This window comes from Tachypleus tridentatus, chromosome 10 (assembly GCF_004210375.1).
Source record: "Tachypleus tridentatus isolate NWPU-2018 chromosome 10, ASM421037v1, whole genome shotgun sequence".
NCBI lineage: Eukaryota > Metazoa > Arthropoda > Merostomata > Xiphosura > Limulidae > Tachypleus > Tachypleus tridentatus.
This window is the reverse complement of record NC_134834.1, coordinates 49,692,263-49,710,480: the sequence shown is the minus strand read 5'-3', so window position 1 is coordinate 49,710,480 and position 18,218 is coordinate 49,692,263. Positions and strand designations below refer to the sequence as shown.

At 32.7% G+C, this 18,218-nt stretch overlaps 1 protein-coding gene across 1 annotated transcript in view; it reads right to left on the bottom strand.

Annotated features, from left to right (window-relative positions):
* Nucleotides 1-850: 850 nt before the first annotated feature.
* The window catches only part of LOC143229237 (uncharacterized), a 32,992-nt gene continuing 15,624 nt past the window's right edge, over nt 851-18,218 (bottom strand). Inside the window, exons 4-5 of the mRNA XM_076461275.1 lie at nt 7,430-7,492; nt 851-1,012 (exon numbers count right to left, since the gene is read on the bottom strand). Coding sequence (XP_076317390.1) covers nt 7,477-7,492 — 16 coding nt within the window. The 3' untranslated portion in view covers nt 851-1,012; nt 7,430-7,476. The remainder of the gene's footprint in view (nt 1,013-7,429; nt 7,493-18,218) is intronic.

The window sequence follows — 18,218 nt, the reverse complement described above, 5'->3', positions numbered from 1 at the left end:
GTAAGGAATCATTAAGTTCCTGATCTGCATAGAAACGAAGTGAATGGAACGGTTGAAATGATCGTACAACAATGTGTTTACCTTTTCATAGCTAAAACATTATAAATTAAATCACTGGTAATTGCGTCGTGATTTAACAATTAGAATGAAGCTATGATAGTGTTTATGACGTTCAAGTCCCGTATTTTCCATGGAAGTAAAAAATTCTGAAGTTGTTTAAAAATGTATTAGGCTCTTTGAAATACGGTTATTCTGACTTCTTTCAACTAAGTACATTTAAATAACGAATAACATTATAATTAGTTTTATATCTTTAATCTTTCAGATACGAACTTGCATACAGAGGCCTGATAAGTACGATGAAATTAAGGTAACAGAAGAAACATTTAGTTACATTGTAACATTTGTTGTGTGCATATATTTAACACTCCTACGAAAAGACGTTTCTAGTCCTGATTTCTCCAAGCCCGTTCCCCTGGCTGTGGTTTCGCTAGATAGTAGATAGGGACAGTGGGAATCTCGTTAATCCATTCATTAATGGATTTAAATGGCAATCTCATTTAAATACAAAATTATTAGCCTAATATTAATAACCTTTCAAGTTGCTCTGGGGCCTATTAGGCTCCACTTTTCGTATGAGTGTTAAGGTAACATCAACTAATACGTGCTGGTATAAACTGTTGTTGGTCTTTCATCTGGTGGATATAATCGGACGTTTAAACTGAAGGAAAATGCACAAAAATAATTGGTTACCAGGTATATTTTCAGTATTTTCTTTGTTCCGTTTAAATCCACGTAAAGGTTTTCAGCTAACAATGCGATGAGCAATAAATAAGGATAGTTCATAAGGTGAAAAGCAATATATAATCAAATTTTATTTCTGTTTATCCATGAAGTGTGCTCTCACTTCTTAGGCTCGTAATGTCGCCAACAATAGTGGTGATCGTTACATTACACTGAGTTTAAATGGAAGGAACAAAACAGGAAGTAGCATTGGAGTTGTTTGTTGAACCTAAATTAAGATAAAAACACACAGCTTAGATTATAAGTAATGAACATGCTTAGTTAAGTAGAAGATAAGAATATAATACAAAGTGTAATGAGGATTATGATCAAATTATAAAGAGCTTTGGTTAGGTCACAGATCGTATCAACTCCTTCTGTTATATTTTAATATTACATTTAAATGAAATGAAATAGTTTTTAAACCAACAGCTTAAAATTATGTAAATCTTAAACTGTAATGTTTAGTAGTAGTATATTATAAAATATTACTTTTCGTTGTAATATAAATTTTCTTAGTAGTTTATGTTAAGAATAGATTATGTCTCAAAGTACCTCAGAACGGCTGGTATGGCATTAACATTTTTATTGATAAACAGAGAACAACAGATGATCTAGGAAGGTCGAAACGTTGATCTGTGCTCATCAGTAAAAATGTTAATGCCCATAACAACCATTTTGAGATACATTTGTATTTCAAGTGGGTTTCTCGTCATCAAAGATTATATCTTTAAGTTACGTACTTCAAAGGAAATTTGCGAACTACGCTTAACAGTTGCATGAATCAATATGTTTATTAGTACTCTGTTTTAATCCATACGATTTAAAAAAATTCTTTCTATAATTTTTGAACCGTTAGAAGCAACAAACTTGGGTAGGACAAAGTCATCTCAGTATCCCCTAGCGTTGACTCTGATTTGCCTTATACGATGGAGAAATAAATACCTTCACTAGGCGTTTGATCAATATTGTCTGTGTAATCCCTAACAGGCCTTCGTCATCTCTATTACATGTTGGCGATCTAGTTTGTTTAGTTTCTACTTGTATGTTAGAGTTTAATGCGTGATATTCATGACAAAAGAATTACAACTTAACTGTATTTTACAGTGTAGGTAGAGAACATCCTATAGTTAATCTGACGTAAACAGTGATGTGGAGAAAACCCACTTGTAGAGAAATATATATGTGAAAACGGCTCGTTTGGGTTGAGAACATTTTTTTACGTGGAGAAGCGAACAACGTTTCGACCTTTTTCGGTTATCGAAGACAAGCCAGGAAACGTTTGAGCCATGGAATTTCTTCATAACTTCCAAGACATTCTACAATGTTAAAGAAATTAAAACAAACTATCCTCAGTTTTAATTTGTGGAACACAGAATTCACAAAGTGTTTTTGGTTACACTCTACTAATCCCCCCAAAATAAATGTAATTAATGTGGGTAGAGAGCCATCGTGGCACGCAATATAATCTGTTTCTCTAAAGAGATTCTAGAATTAATGACAAAACCGCTATGATGCGCCTTGTTCTCTGATCATAAAATGAAAAACCAAAGTCAACCGGAATCTAAACTCAAAATCTTATTTATTTTTATTTTCAAAGGAAGGCTCAGATAAATAAATAAAAAACCTTCTTCAAGCAGTTGTATATTAAAATCAAAATTATTCATTAAAACACTACGAAAGGCATCTTTCAGGATTAAAAGTGCAGGTGTTTTTCTTGTCGTTTCGCTTGAAGAAAAACTAACAGAAATATTTGGATATTGCATATATGTTAGATGAACAAAAATACGAGTTAGATAATCTTTAAAAGAGATTACGTGAAGCTTTTATAATAAAATAACAGGCTTTTTTATGTGTTCTTATGACATCTGATAGTCGCTTTATTGTTGGTTTTGGTAACCTGAAAAGATGGTTGAAGTTCCATTATGAATAACGTAGACCACTAGAGCTTTTGAACACCATGAACAAATTATGTAAGAAGAATAATTTAATTATGTTCTGCAGGTTTAATGGATGGTTGCTATAACTTTCCAAGCCATCTATGGAAAATATACTTAGAAAATCAATATACTATTTCTGGTTATTTACATATTGTCTCCAGAGATCTAATATTTATGTACGAATTTTTACCAAGTTCCATTTGATGCTGGACGCGTAAAAAACCTTCTGTACTGAGTTACGATGCTTCAAGTACGTTATTCACTTTTCTCAAGAGAATTTTGTTTTGTGCATTACTGTTTTATATAGAGTTCCAGTCAGGTAATGGAATTGTGAATAGAACTGTGCTGCAGCGCAAATCGATTATGTGATTGGAGCACGTGCGTCGCGAGGACCAGGATCATATATGCTCAACTTGAAATTTTACGTAGCACGTGTTTGTTTCAATTCAATTTGCCGTTCTGTTTTTTTAAAACTTATATTTTTTAGGCTATATCTATTTGTGTGTTGCTCAAATTTTCTGGATTTAATATACCAGATACATCTCTGAGCACGTACGCTTTCGTATATTTATTATTACATAGTTTTATTGTTGTTAATAACAATAATACCGATAATTATTAATATCAACAATAAGTGATATATATATATGGTGGCATATATATCACCATGTACTCTTTATTATGAGTGATGTGGTTACACATATGTTACTACATACTTCCGCTTATTTTTTAAGGTAACATATATACATATATGGTTGTGTACTTTTCGTTAAGTCTCCATGGTGTCATGCATATTATTACATAACTTTCCTTGTGACTCTTATTGTGAAATGTGTGATACACAACTCTCTTTATGTTTCTTATGGTGAAACATGTGGTATAAGATACTTTTTAGGTCTTCTTTGGTAAAACGCGATATTACATATTTTTATATCAGCTATAACAAAACATAAGGCCCGGCATGGCCAGGTGGATTAAGGCGTGCGACTCGTAATGTGAGGGTCGCGGGCTCGAATCCACGTCGCACCAAACATGCTTGCCCTTTCAGCCGTGGGGGCGTTATAATGTAATGGTCAATCCCATTATTCGTTGGTAAAAGAGTAGCCCAAGAGTTGACAGTGGGTGGTGATGACTAGCTGCCTTCCCTTTAGTCTTACACTACTAAATTAGGGACGGCTAGCGCAGATAGCCCACGTGTAGCTTTGCGCGAAATTCAAAAAACAGACAAAAAAGAAACAACAAACAAAACATAATGTTACGGTTTCTTTTTATATTTCTAATGATGAAAACGTGATATGACGTACTTCTATTTACATCTGCAATGGTAATACATACCATTAAGAGTATAAATATACCGTGTTTCTCCGAAAATAAGACAGGGCTTATATTAATTTTCACTTCAAAATATGACACTAGGGCTTATTTTCGGGGGATGTCTTATTTTGATATATTAAAAAAATGAAGTTACAAAGTAAAACTATTAAACTAACCATTTAAAATAAACTATTATTAAACTATTAAACTAACTGATTAATACTTAAACAAACTAATTAACTATTAAACTAATTAATAATTTTTTTATTTCTTTCCTCTTCCTGCCACTCTTAACTAGGGCTTATTTTAAGGGTAGGGCTTATATTAAAACTATCCCCAAAAATCACACTAGGTCTTATTTTATGGGTAGGTCTTATTATCGGATAAACACGGTAAAACTTACTCAAAACTACGCCCAACTAAACTATTCTGTTTGATTCTATTCAAACGTAGTATTTCACGTGTAGCAAAAAGAAATTACTCATATTTTATTCTGTAAAACAACCAGTATAATAACAACATGTAAACTTAATATACAGCACAGTGTACGAAATAACCCTAACTGCCCACCATACATAACGAACACTCGTATTTAGGGTATTTGGTCACTACCAAAAACATAATGAACACTTGTATTCATGTGGTTTGTAGTTACTACCAAAAACATAATGAGCACTTGTATTTATTTGGTTTGTAGTTACTTCTGAAAACATAATGAACATTTGTATTTATGTGGTTTGTAGCTGCTATCGAAAATACAATGAACACTTGTATTTATGTGGTTTGTAGTTACTACCAAAAACATAATGAACACTTGTATTTATGTGGTTTGTAGTTACTATCAAAAACATAATGAGCACTTGTATTTATGTGGTTTGTAGTTACTACCAAAAACATAATGAACACTTGTATTTATGTGGTTTGTAGTTACTATCAAAAACATAATGAACACTTGTATTTATGTGGTTTGTAGTTACTACCAAAAACATAATGAACACTTGTATTTATGTGGTTTGTAGTTACTATCAAAAACATAATGAACACTTGTATTTATGTGGTTTGTAGTTACTGCCAAAAACATAATGAACACTTGTATTTATGTGGTTTGTAGTTAACCCTCTCAATGGTTAAGAATGAATTGTAAGTAAATACAATATAATTAAAACAAAATTGGGTTTAGAGCTTAGTAAGCACCAATAAATATACTGGAAATAAATAAAAGTAGTGTAGAGCAAAGTGTTACTGATTTAGAATTGATTATATCTAGAAGAAGCCTAATGGTAACCAGCAAGTGGGGGTTAGAACCTATTTCACTGAAAGAAGTTTAACAGTCACATACAAGTGTAAAGCGAAGTCATATCTAAAGAAGTTTAACAGTTATATACAAGTATGCTGAAGAACAACATTCTGTGTTGTTGCCTCACTATACACAAATAATCACATGGATTACGTGTAATTGCAATGTGGAATTACGTCTTCTGGTTTTAAACCTTATAAGCACAACGAATTAACACATTATCCTGGTTATTCAGCACTGATTATAAACACTTCAAGATGATGCACTTGTAGGACTAGATATATGGTCAGTCTACTATTAGTACAATAGAATACTACAGTAAATACAATATAAGAAGTTGGCTTAGTTCAAATTTTTTTCTGTAAAGTTAACATGTATTTTGTTCAAATATGTACTTATAAATGTGAACAATTAATATGCCCTCATGATGTGTACTTCTACACTTTTATCATGTTGCATTAACTACATTGCTGGGAATAGTATAACTGCTTGTACTTTTATAAATATTATGTTTGTGTGGCGCTGTCTCATTGTACCAATGTAGGATATAAACATGGAGTTTACTCTGATGCAATGTATTTTTATATACTAAAGGGAAATGGTTTGTTTGTTTTGATAATCTGTTGTATCTCCCGCGGAGACAAGAAAAGGAATCACTGTCAGAAATATATTAATAGTGTTTATCTTTTTTTGACTATTTGCGTTATATTCACTTATTGTTTTGTAATTATAAATAGACATAATTGCCTACTTCATAAATAGTAACATGACATAATTACATATTTCAGTAACAAAAACTCTTCAGTCGCTCAGTAGTAAGCTTGGGGGCTTTTCAAGTTAAAATTCATGTTTCGATACCTGTGGTTGGCATTTTGCAGATGGCAAACTGTGTAGCATTGCGCTTAAAATCAAACACCAGTAGACACTATTAAATGTTTATTGAATGGGTTTCAGCCACTGTTACGTTTTCGTTATGATTCTTTTGTTTTTCGTGTAGTGTTTTAAATCACCACCATCACTCAACTGAACCCACTGCAACGAACGCCAAGCAGCTTGTCCGGGTCATTCAAATATTTTTAAGTTTAAACAGAAAAAAATAAATGCAATATACAAATGAATAGGCAATACAAATAAGCAAAAACACTTATAACGCTAAGAACTGGGATCGGGAGATCAGATAGCCTACTGTGTAGTTTTGCGCTTAAACATAAAGAAACACAAAGTTCATAAAATGAAAAATTAAACACACAAGAATATATTGAACAAATACTTGATGTTTCAGAGGTGTTTGGAACTGAAGAAGAATCGATCGTTTCGCTGTTATTGCGAGTTTAAATAGTGATAAGAAAAGGAATCTTCGAAGAAAAAACATCCAGACGAAATTATACTGTCGTGCAAAGAATTTTATTTTCAAGCCGGTCTTAGACACCCTAAGAAATAAATGTAGAATTACAAGATACGCATGGAATTAGAATCGACAAGAGAGCTGTTTAAACGTGAGCGCAAGAACAAAAACTATATGGAAGAACTGTAGCCAAACATGTTTAATATTTCATGCGTGTGTGAATAAGGTAAAGCGTCATAATGTTTCCTAAAACAATTAATGAGATTTAAAAAAAACGAATGGAACATCGTGTTGTGGACTAATAAAATAAAGATTGTGTTTTCTGAATGTTCAGTAGGTGTATTAATAAAACGTTTAAGCAGTGATGTGTAATTAAAACAATGAAACACGTTGTAGGGATGTTGTTTTGCTGCAAGAATGGGGGATATTGTTAAAATTGATGTTGTGATGAAAATGGAACATTACTTCAAGTCAAAGTTCGTCACGCAATAACCAGAGGGCATTTTAAACTGATACCACTTGTCGTATCGACGTTCACAAAATACAGAGTTTCTTAAAAAAGAAATGCATTTCAGAAAAAACAAACACAGTAGAACTTGACATACGTGCTTAAACTTCTTATAACTGGAGGTACACAAACTTATTTTTTTGAGTAAACAATAGAACCTCGCCACATCAAGCATACACATAAATATTGTAAGACACACCCGCTTTAGGATTAGAAACAAAACCCTCGTTCTACAAACCTACCTTGGTGCAGAGCTGGTTATCACATGAACTTTCTATTCACTTCACAGTCATAATGTCGTTTCCCTGAAAAAAATCAATATAGTAAAGAAATAACCCTAACGTATTATTCCATCTTTATTACAATTCTACATCATGTATACGAGCATTACTTTTATCTAAATTTTGATTAAGATACGTGTACGAAACAAAAAAAATGTTTAATCATTTATAAAAAAAACAAAAAAACAATAGTTTTTAAGAACACTTCTGCCACGTTCGATAACCGTTTTAACAATTATACAAAGGCTTGAAGTATAAAACTATTGTACTTGCTTAATATAATATTATTAAGATCAGAAAACATGTTAATATCTTCATTATCTTCGGTAGTTCCACTAAATATAAAGAGAAAACTACAGACTTTGAGACAAAAGAATAATCGAAATTATTTATTGCTGTAGTCTCTGCACTAACCCTTCTTTTGCAAAATTAAATGAAGTCGTCAGTAGTTTCAAAATCCTTTTAAAATGTTTGTTGGTAAATGAATGTTTATGCTAGTAAATATAGACAACATATTTGTACAATTCCTTAATATATTTTCTACATAATATGGTAAATACCCATGTGTGGTAACTTCAGTCCATAAACTGTAGGTTTGTATTCATTCAAACTTGGTTGGTTTGTTTTCAAAAAATACTTCATAACACAGACTATAATAAACCTTTGCACATCATTCGAACTTGTAGTTATATACAATATTCTATTACCTAGTTATCAATGTTTCATTGTCAAATTCATTAATTCACCAGACCTCAGCATGAAAAATTGCACTAAAAACAAATCACATTATTCAGAAATAGATTAAGCATAATTAATTACAAGTTAAAAATGTTTCATAAAAAAGACATAAATCATACAAATATCCTAAATAAGTTATTCTATAATGTTTATTACAGGTTACTAGCCACAAAAGAATTTGTAAAACTTCTTCGGAATAACTCATAAACAACTATAGTTTTGTTTTGTTTTTTTCACAAACAAGACCTCTCCTATTGTATTTTAACATCAAATGTATCCAAGTTTGGGTCAAATTCAACAGTCTTGTTGCTACTAAATATGAGAATAATAGTGTCGCAGAATAGCTCGATTTCAAAACTGCCTAAATTTTAATTTTAGAGAAAAAACTAAAATGTTTAAAAACTGAACAGGAGTTTTGAGAACAAAGTTGATATGTTTAACATGTTTCTTTAAAAGACTTGACAAAAGTTGTAAAAACACAACTGGCGTGTTTAAAAATAAAAATAAAAATAAGATTAACAACTTAACAGAATTGACATGTTTAATGTGAGCTCAAAAACTGAACAAAGGTATTAAAAATAAGAATAGTGCTGACATGTTTGTATATCGGTTTGCAAAAACTTGACATAGGAGATAACTTGCAAGAAAAAGATTATAAAGTCATATCGATTTACCAATTAATAGAGAGTTGAAAAACACAGATACATGCTGCTTAAAGTAACATAAGAACATTTAGTTAAAGTTCATGGCTATTTATATTTTAATAAATTATTCGAAAATTATGTCAGTTATCTAAGCTCCAGATTTCAATTAGTCTTAAAGTAAACTGCCTGAACTCTCAATTCTGAACTCAGTGTCCATTAGAGAAATACAACATATCACATGTATAACCACTGCCACATGTTTTGTTTCAGACTGATGTTTTTAAGCGTCAGTCTTATCTTAATCTCTATATATTCTATATAATCTGAGAAATAATAATATGGCGAGAAAAAAGCTTTATATTGGAACATTTTGGCGCAATTCTTTAACAAATGGTTTGTTAATATTCTGTTGGAACAGACTACGATTACATAATCATTCCCTTTTGAAGTTGTAAATCTAAAAAAACTGAGCTACGAATTAAAGAAGCTGCTTATTTATTAGTGAAGCCTCGAAGAAATTGTAAAGCTCGACATGTATGTTGAGTAATGAACATAAAGGGGTGTTAAACAATGGGTCTTAAACTAGGAATGTTGTTATGAGAAAATTCTCACAAGTAAAATAATGCAGATAAATATTTTATGTCAAAATACGTACGCACATGTACACGTGGTCAAAATCCTAGGTACGACTCAAAATCTAAATGTGCTTGTTAAACCATGTATTGGTACATCATGTATCTAGTAAGCTTTTATTGATAAATTACGTATTAAGCCAAACCATGTATTATTAGACCACGCATTTAGTCAAACCATGTAAAGAAACAGCTAAATACGCCATGATCAAACAGTTCTCAAGTCATTCAAATTATTCAAGAGAAAATCGAAACTGGGTAATGTTTAAATATTACTATTTATTTCAAAGCAAGTGTTGCTGCATTTTCAGAAGTCGGTGAATAATGAAATTCTTGATTTATTTTTGTCTATTCAAACACTGGAACATTTATGCAATAAACTACAAGTTTCCGTGGTGTTTGTAGGACTGTATTTTCCAAAAGCTATTGTTTTTCTTAGGAAACAATAAGGCGTATACAGTTTTTCTTTTCAGAATTCTCAATTGTTCTTTCAAACTTTGTGGGCGTTTTCAAACTTTTCCATTTGCTGTAGCTTACATGCAATAACTTTCAATGACAACACATAACTTATTTTCGTATTGGAGGAACAGAGGCTTATCAACATTGAAAACTCTATTCAAAAAACAGACATTATTTCCGTCAGAGCAACAACATGGGGACACGTTTCCTCTAGAGTCTAAACCAAGGAGCAGATGTTCGAACTCTAAAAGAATCTCAGCCACGATAAGTAAACGATTTACTTCAACAATTCCAAAAATTGATCTCATTTCAACGACCCATTAACTACAAGTTCTCAGCCCTTATTCGGTTGATATATATATATATGTATATATATGACTCTTTCTTCACTTTTGCTGACGTTAATGCTCTTTTAAATCTTTATTCATTCGTAGATTTTTTTTTAGAATTACTTTATTTATAAAGATTTCATCTGTTCTTTATCCTGTCTCTAGTTACTATCTGTTTATTGATTCATTTTTCATGTCACATGTTTAACGACACCGGATAAAATATATATTTTACGGATTTACTCGTTAACAGTATGGAGTGATTGATGATAATTATAAACATGATTATATAGATAGATGTTAACTTGTTTAGCAGTGTAACTAAGCATGTAATTACGCAGAGTACGTTATCAGTGGCAGCTTTCTGTTGTGTAAATGATTCATTTACTAATCACATGTTTAATAGCACAGGTTAAATAACAGCTTATAATCCGTATTCAGATCTATTCCTCTAGTACATGTTTAACAATGCGGATAAAACAACGATTTAGATCCATTTCTAGATTCGTTTATTTAACCACATTATTAACATAACATGTAAAACAATATGTTTCTGGATTCATATCTCGAATCATATGACTGATAATTTATTACATACTTAAAATAGCTAGATTAATATCTCTTATCAAATATTGTTAAAACAGAAGTTAAAGAACGAGATACTATTCACAGATTCATTGATACAGTTGAATATTTTAAACAACCAATTAAAACAACGAATTATATCTATCGTTAAATGAATTTTTCTAGTACACATGGTTACTAACAATCGGGTAAAACAACGGGTCATTTCCACGCCTAGATTTATTTCTCTAGTGCACATGTGTAATAATAAAAATAAGACAATGAAGTATGTCTATATCATTCCTCCGATGCAAATGGTTAACAACCATGTTATCCATTTGTACACGAACTTTCCTTATCAAATATTTAGTACCCCAAGTAAAACATAAATTATCACCAATCTCTACAGATCTTTCTCCAGTCGCATGATCAACATCAAGTGTATTATCTGTTTTTAGGTTTATTATTGTAGTTACACGTCTAATAATATAAGTAAAAGAATGAGTTGTCATTCATCTCCAGATTCATTCCATTACTGGTTCACGTATTTAACGATACAGATACAAATCATCCACGCATATATTCTTTCTTTTAGTCACTTGCTTAACAATATAATTGAAACAATGCATCTTTATAGAACTCTAGGATCATTTCTGTATCTTAGTGGTATAGTTAAAACAATCACTTGTCTGATTCCTTATTCAATTTATTTTTGTGTGTGCCATTTATGTACATTCTCCGTTATTTGATTCTTTTTCTAGGTTTCCTGGGCTCGGCATGGCCAGGTAGTTAGGGTACTCGACTTATAATCTGAGAGCTACATGTTTGAATCCCCGTCATACCAAAGATACTCGCCCTTTTAGCCGTGGGAGTGTTGTAATCCCACTATTCGTTGGTAAAAAAGTAGCCCAAGAGTTGGCGGTGGGTGGTGATGACTAGCTGCCTTCCCTCTAGTCTTACACTGCAAAATTAGGGTCGGCTATGCGCGAAATTCAAAAACAAACAAACAATACTAGCTTTAGTAGCTCACTACCTATTTTACAATATTTTAAGATAACATAATGGTTGGTTTAGCCACTTCTGTTCTCTTCTTTCTTCACTTCACTCCAAACATTACTTTATTACTTCTCTTTTTATCATTATAACTCTTTATGATCATCTTTAACACATTAGACCAAACTTTTTTGGAATCACAAGTATCGTTTTATTCGATCCTTCATTTTAATCGTTTCCTGTCCCTTCTTAATTTAGTTTAATCTTTTATTACTTTTTGAAACATGATTCATCTATTTTAATATGAACCACTGGATCATATACAAATAATATAAACTGAGGTCTCCTATTCTACATCAGTTTGGAACAATAACAACCTGGCTAAGTCACTAACATTACAAATATATACAAGTATTTCCATACAATAGTCTGGGATAATAACAACCTAGCTAAGTCACTAACATTACAAATATGTATAAGTATTTCCATACAATAGTCTGGGATAATAACAACCTAGCTAAGTCACTAACATTACAAATACATATACATATTTCCAAACATTAGTCTGGAATAATAACAACCTAACTAAGTTAGTATCATAATAAATATCTTCACACAACAGTCTGGAACGACAACAACCTAGCTAAGTTATTAACATTATAAATAAGTATCTCCACACAACAATCTAGAACAATAACAACCTAGCTAAGTTATTAATGTTATATATAAATATCTCCACACAAATCTGCAACAGTAACACCGTACCTAAGTCAGTAACACTATACATAAACATCTCCAAACTGCTGTCTTCAATAATAATAATAACCTAGTTTGAGCCAATACTAAAGAATACCACGTAATGGAGCTTTGAGTATCTTTCAATATAACAGTTTGTTTGTTTTATAAATATTTTAACCATGTGACCTACGAAGTGTCGTTGGCTCATAAATTTCTCATTAAGAATAGTAAATAAATTCATTGCATTTTATAAACCTATCAAAGTGAATTTTTGTGCGAGTTGTTTGAATAAAAAAAGTTCTATGTTAATTTTTTAACGTAAACTTTGACTTGTCCTCTAGGTGCTGAACTTTAAATTACATGATATTTATAAAAACATACGTCAGAGTAGTCATCTAAGTTAACAATATGAAGTACAAACAACTAAAAGATATGACGTATCTTAGATCTTAAACAAAACGAGTTCTTTTAAGTAACTGATTTTTTCTACGTTAAAACAGACTGTTAAGTCTCTATTAAACTATTACTTTACTTTTTAGAGCTATTAATAATAAATTAGTCCACAAAACATTTAGTGCACAACAAACCACTGAATTATTACTAATCCCTTAAAGAACTAATTTCCTCTTAATAATGGGGGTGAAATTCCTCAACGTAGTTGAGTCTGTGCACGTGCTGAAGTGTTCCTCTTTTAAGATGGCAAATTGAAAGCTTTCTTTTTTAACCCAAGATCCCTAATATTGCTTAAATCAGACGCACTTTCCCTAATAAGTGACTCAACGAGTGAAACTCGTTAGTAAGATGTATAATCTAAGCAAAAGTATTACATGTTAAATTTTGCACGTTCCTTTTCATTTAACTAATGAATACTTCTCCCTTAATCAGCGCTTGCGTTTTTGCCCCTTTCATACTACGTTGGAGTTTATATCGATGTATTGGATTGTTGGCCATAGCAGCCAACACACCCCTTTTTGTCTTTCTGCGCTTCTGAAAAGACTAATGAGAGACAAAGCTTTAAGCGTTAGAGACGTAACACATTACGAAGATTTGAGATTAGAAAAATTAACTATGAAAGCGAAAACCAATTACAACAGCCCTGGAACCATAGAGATAAATCAAACTAAGATATTGCTTTATCGAGTAGACTTTGTGGCAACGTAAAGCGTTAACTAAATTTCTTATGTTATATTTTTAACTTTAACTAATAACAATAATATCTTAAGTGTATTGTTAAGCTTTCCTCGGTTAGGTGGTTAAGGCACTCGACTCGTTATCCCAGAGTCGCGGGTTTGAATCCCCGTTACATCAAACATACTCGCCCTTTTAGCCGAGGGGCGTTATAATGTCACAGTCAATCCCACTATTATTTGGTAAAAGAGTAGCCCAAGAGTTGACGGTGGGTGGTGATGACTATCTGCCTTACCTCTAGTCTTACACCACTAAATTAGGGACGGCTAGCGCAGATAGCCCTCGAGCAGCTTTGTGCGAAATTCAAAAACAAACAAACAAACAAACGTGTGTTGATTAAGACTAAGTCAGTGGAATTTCATACTCGCAATTGCTTCCTCGGAAAGTTGATATTTGTTGGCATGAAGGCCAACATTTCGTTTAATAATTGGAAGAGGTTTCTTCTCAGTTACCCTTTGATTCAACTTCCGGTTACCACTAATATAAAAATAGAGATGTTTTTGTTTCTTTCTTCTTGGGGGAAGGTAATATCATTACAATTGGTTTTCCAAAGTTTCGTCAACTTTCGGCGTTTAAGTTTTGCTTTTTAAATTACAAAAATAACATTTCTAACAATTATTAATGTGTAGAAAGTTAACTGATGTTGTTTAACACAGATAATTTTAAAAATAAACAAACTATTACTTCAGAGGTAAATGTTTCGTTTTCACTACAAGTTATTCCGATTATGTGTCTTCATCAGGGTAGATTACTACCATCAAGCACAGATAATAAAAACTGAAGGAAAATAATGGTAATGTTTATGATTTAAAATGACGAAACAGCCGACAACAATGAAACGACAGTGGCTTAAAGGCTTAATAATGTGTTCTTTCCACACCAGAATTACATATAGGGTACAATATGCATAGAAGGATAACCATACAGTTTAATAGCAAACACATAAGCTTATAACATTTCAAAAGAACACTGATGAGGAATTAAAACATAATGAAAGCTGAAGCCTGTAATATAAATCAAATATTCAGTGACACTGTTCTTAGATAGCCCGATATGACTTTGCTATCAGAAAGTGTTTACAAAATATAAATTAAACTATCCTGGGTACTTAGTTTACTTGCTTCTTTCTATATGTTAATAATTAAAGTCACACATTGTTTTCTGCTTGTTATTACTTTTACTTCTACGTATTTTTACTTTTTCTTTGTATGTTTTAATTATATTTACTGTCTATCTCTTGTTCACTTTTTAATAGCAACAATTCGACTTGTCTTGCTTATTCTGTGTTTTCCGCTACATTAGCGGTAAGTTTATGGACTTACAATACTAAAACACATGGTGATCAAAGCGCAGATAGCACATTGTGTTTGGTTTGTCTTGAATTTCGCGCAAAGTTACACGAGAGCTGTCTGCACTAGCCGTTCCTAATTTTGCTACTGGGCTACTCTTTTACCAACGAATAGTGGGATTGAGCGTGACATCATAACGCCCTCACAGTTGAAAAGGCAAACGTGTTTGGTGTGACGGAAATTCGAATCTGCGACCCTCGGATTACGAGTTGAATGCCTTAACCGGGCCTAGCACATTGTGTAGTTATCTGCTAAAAACAACAGAATATCTTATTCTGCAAAACACCAACTGGTAGTACACAACACTTTGTAATAATGTGTGTACTACAGCAAAGTAAAACTGATAACAATCTAAATCATGTTATTATTTATAATGTGACGATTAATCCCACTCTACGATTAAAGCACATCAAGAGTGGGCGGTGGGTGGTGTTGACTAGCAGTCTTCCCTCTAGCCAATTGTTTTTAAATTATAGACAGCAAACGCGGATAACCCAAGAGCATCTTCGCGCGAAATTCAACAAAGAAATAAACTTGCTCGAGCGTGATGAGATTTCTGTCTTACTTTGTTTCGTATTCGGACTTATTTACAATAAGAAACTGGCACCAATGGTTGAAATGTAATTACATTGTGTCGAAACACTTTCTAGACTCTAGAGCTAAACTACATATCCGATTAGTATTCAATATCCACGTGATTAAATTTCAAAAATGGTAAACGCATATAATCATATTTATTACAGTTTCTCTTCAAGTTTTTCACACATTTCTCTAAAGGAGACGATGAATATTTGAATCATAAATTCTAAGTGTAATGTAGTGATACATACATACATATCTTTATACAAACGCGCTACTCGTGATAAGACACCGCTTGTTTTGAATGTGTCCCCACTCTATCATTCTCATGATAAGGCTAAAAATGATAAAGATTAAAGCTCTGTCAAAAAGCAGGCCCGGATGAATTAATTCATACTTTCTCTTTTTCTCCTAAACTGGAAATCTCTCATACATTCGCTAGAAGATAGAGGCAACCACGATGTTACTTATTATGGCAAATTTCTATATTTTCTGTGAGTTTAGCGTCGGAAAAAACAAACAAAATACGACTATTATTTTTCTATACTTGTTAGTGCTAACACTGCTTGTTATACTGAGGCCAGGAATACATATGTGCTATAGTTATTGCTAAGGTAATGGAAGAGTTCATGTTGTTAGTATTTTTACTATCTAAAGAGTAATAAGAGTATGATAAAATACAGAATTCTGAAAACATAAGTTAATTTTTATTTTATATCAGTTTCGCGTTAAGATGCTGTACAGAGAAAACCATATAAAGGGAAGAACTCGAAAAGAAGACATGAAAACATTTTAGTACAATCTCTCATTTCCTGGCTGAGAAACAAGCACTCAACAATGATGTAACAATAATTCAACCTCTCATCTGTTGAAAGTAAAGCACACACACTATTATAGGAATACCGAGCTCAATCTGTCATTTTTTTACTTAAAAAACGTGCAAAAATGTGGTTGTATAACTAATTGAACCTATAGTTGTCTGAAACATACAGAAAATACGAATTTAAGAAACTCATGATTTCAGTATTATCTATAGGTAATCTAGAAATGTAATTACAATACCTCGTGTCTCATTCTTTTTTCAGGGTGCTAGCGGTTAGATAACTGGAGTATTGTTGTTTTACTCAGTCTCATAATTTTGCCTGCCTGACATTAAAAAATTACATTCTTATAAAAAAATATAATGGTTTGGTTTTTGGAATTTCGCACAAAGCTACTCGAGGGATATCTGTGCTAGCCGTCCCTAATTTAGCAGTGTAAGACTAGAGGGAAGGTAGCTAGTCATCACCACCCACCGCCAACTCTTGGGCTACTCTTTTACCAACGAAAAGTGGGATTGACCGTCACATTATAACGCCCCCACGGCTGGGAGGGCGAGCATGTTTGGCGCGACTTGGGCGCAAACCCGCGACCCTCAGATTACGAAGCGCACGCCTTAACGCGCTAGGCCATGACAGGCCCTAAAAAAATCTAAAATCATTGAGCGGGAAAACTTGGAGGTATTCTGATGTAAACTCGACAATGTTTCTCACTCGTTTTCTACGATTTAATAGTAACAAAAACAAGTTGGTCGTCGATGAGGCTCGTCATGGCCAGGAGGTTAAGGCGTTCGACTGGTAATCTTAAGGTCGCTCGTTCGAATCCCCGTCGCACCAAACATGTTCGCCCTTTCAGTCGTGGGAGCGTTATAATGCGACGATCAATCCGCAGATAGCCCTAGTGTAGTTTTGCGCGAAGTTCGAAAAACAAACAAAAACATGTTTTTTTGTCATCATCGCTTACTGTTTGTTTTTCAAATTTCGCGCAAAGCTACACGACGGTTATCTGCCTTAGTCGTCCCTAATTTAGCAGTGTAAGACTAGAATGGAAAGCTGCTAGTCATGACGACCCACCGACTACTCTTGGGCTACTCTTTTACTAACGAAAAGAGGGATTGACCGTCACTTTATAACGCCTCCACGGCTGAAAGGGCGAGCATGTTTGGTATGACAGGGATTAGAACCCGCGACCCTCGGATTACGAATCGAGCGCCTTAACCACCTGGTCATGCCGGACCGCCCGAAAAAAGTACTGTGAACACAACTTTCTACTGCATGTATACTGTATCTTTTTGTGAAATTATTTTTTACTCTTAAATATAAGAAATCTCAAACGTCATTATTTAATTCCCCTTTTAGTTATTGCATCGTTTATCAGCAAAGAAAACCACTAAGTACTGTGCAGCGTCATATCAGTTTCTATATATTTATTTATTTAACTTTTGGTGTGAAGGACAAGCACGCAACTAACTTTGATACATCGTTATGAACTTTCCATGACAAGTCTTTGACATAATGATAAAAAAATCACCGATGTTACATATATATCTCTGTATGTGTAGAGGTGAATAATAAATTTAAATTCTTAGTTGTAGATTACTTTGTTAGCCTAAAACATTCCTACCCATCTTCTTTGTGTATTCTACTTCAACATACACAACACTTACAGAGTCTCAGTGAAAATAACATAGAGACATCTATATGTTTAAACGTTAAAAC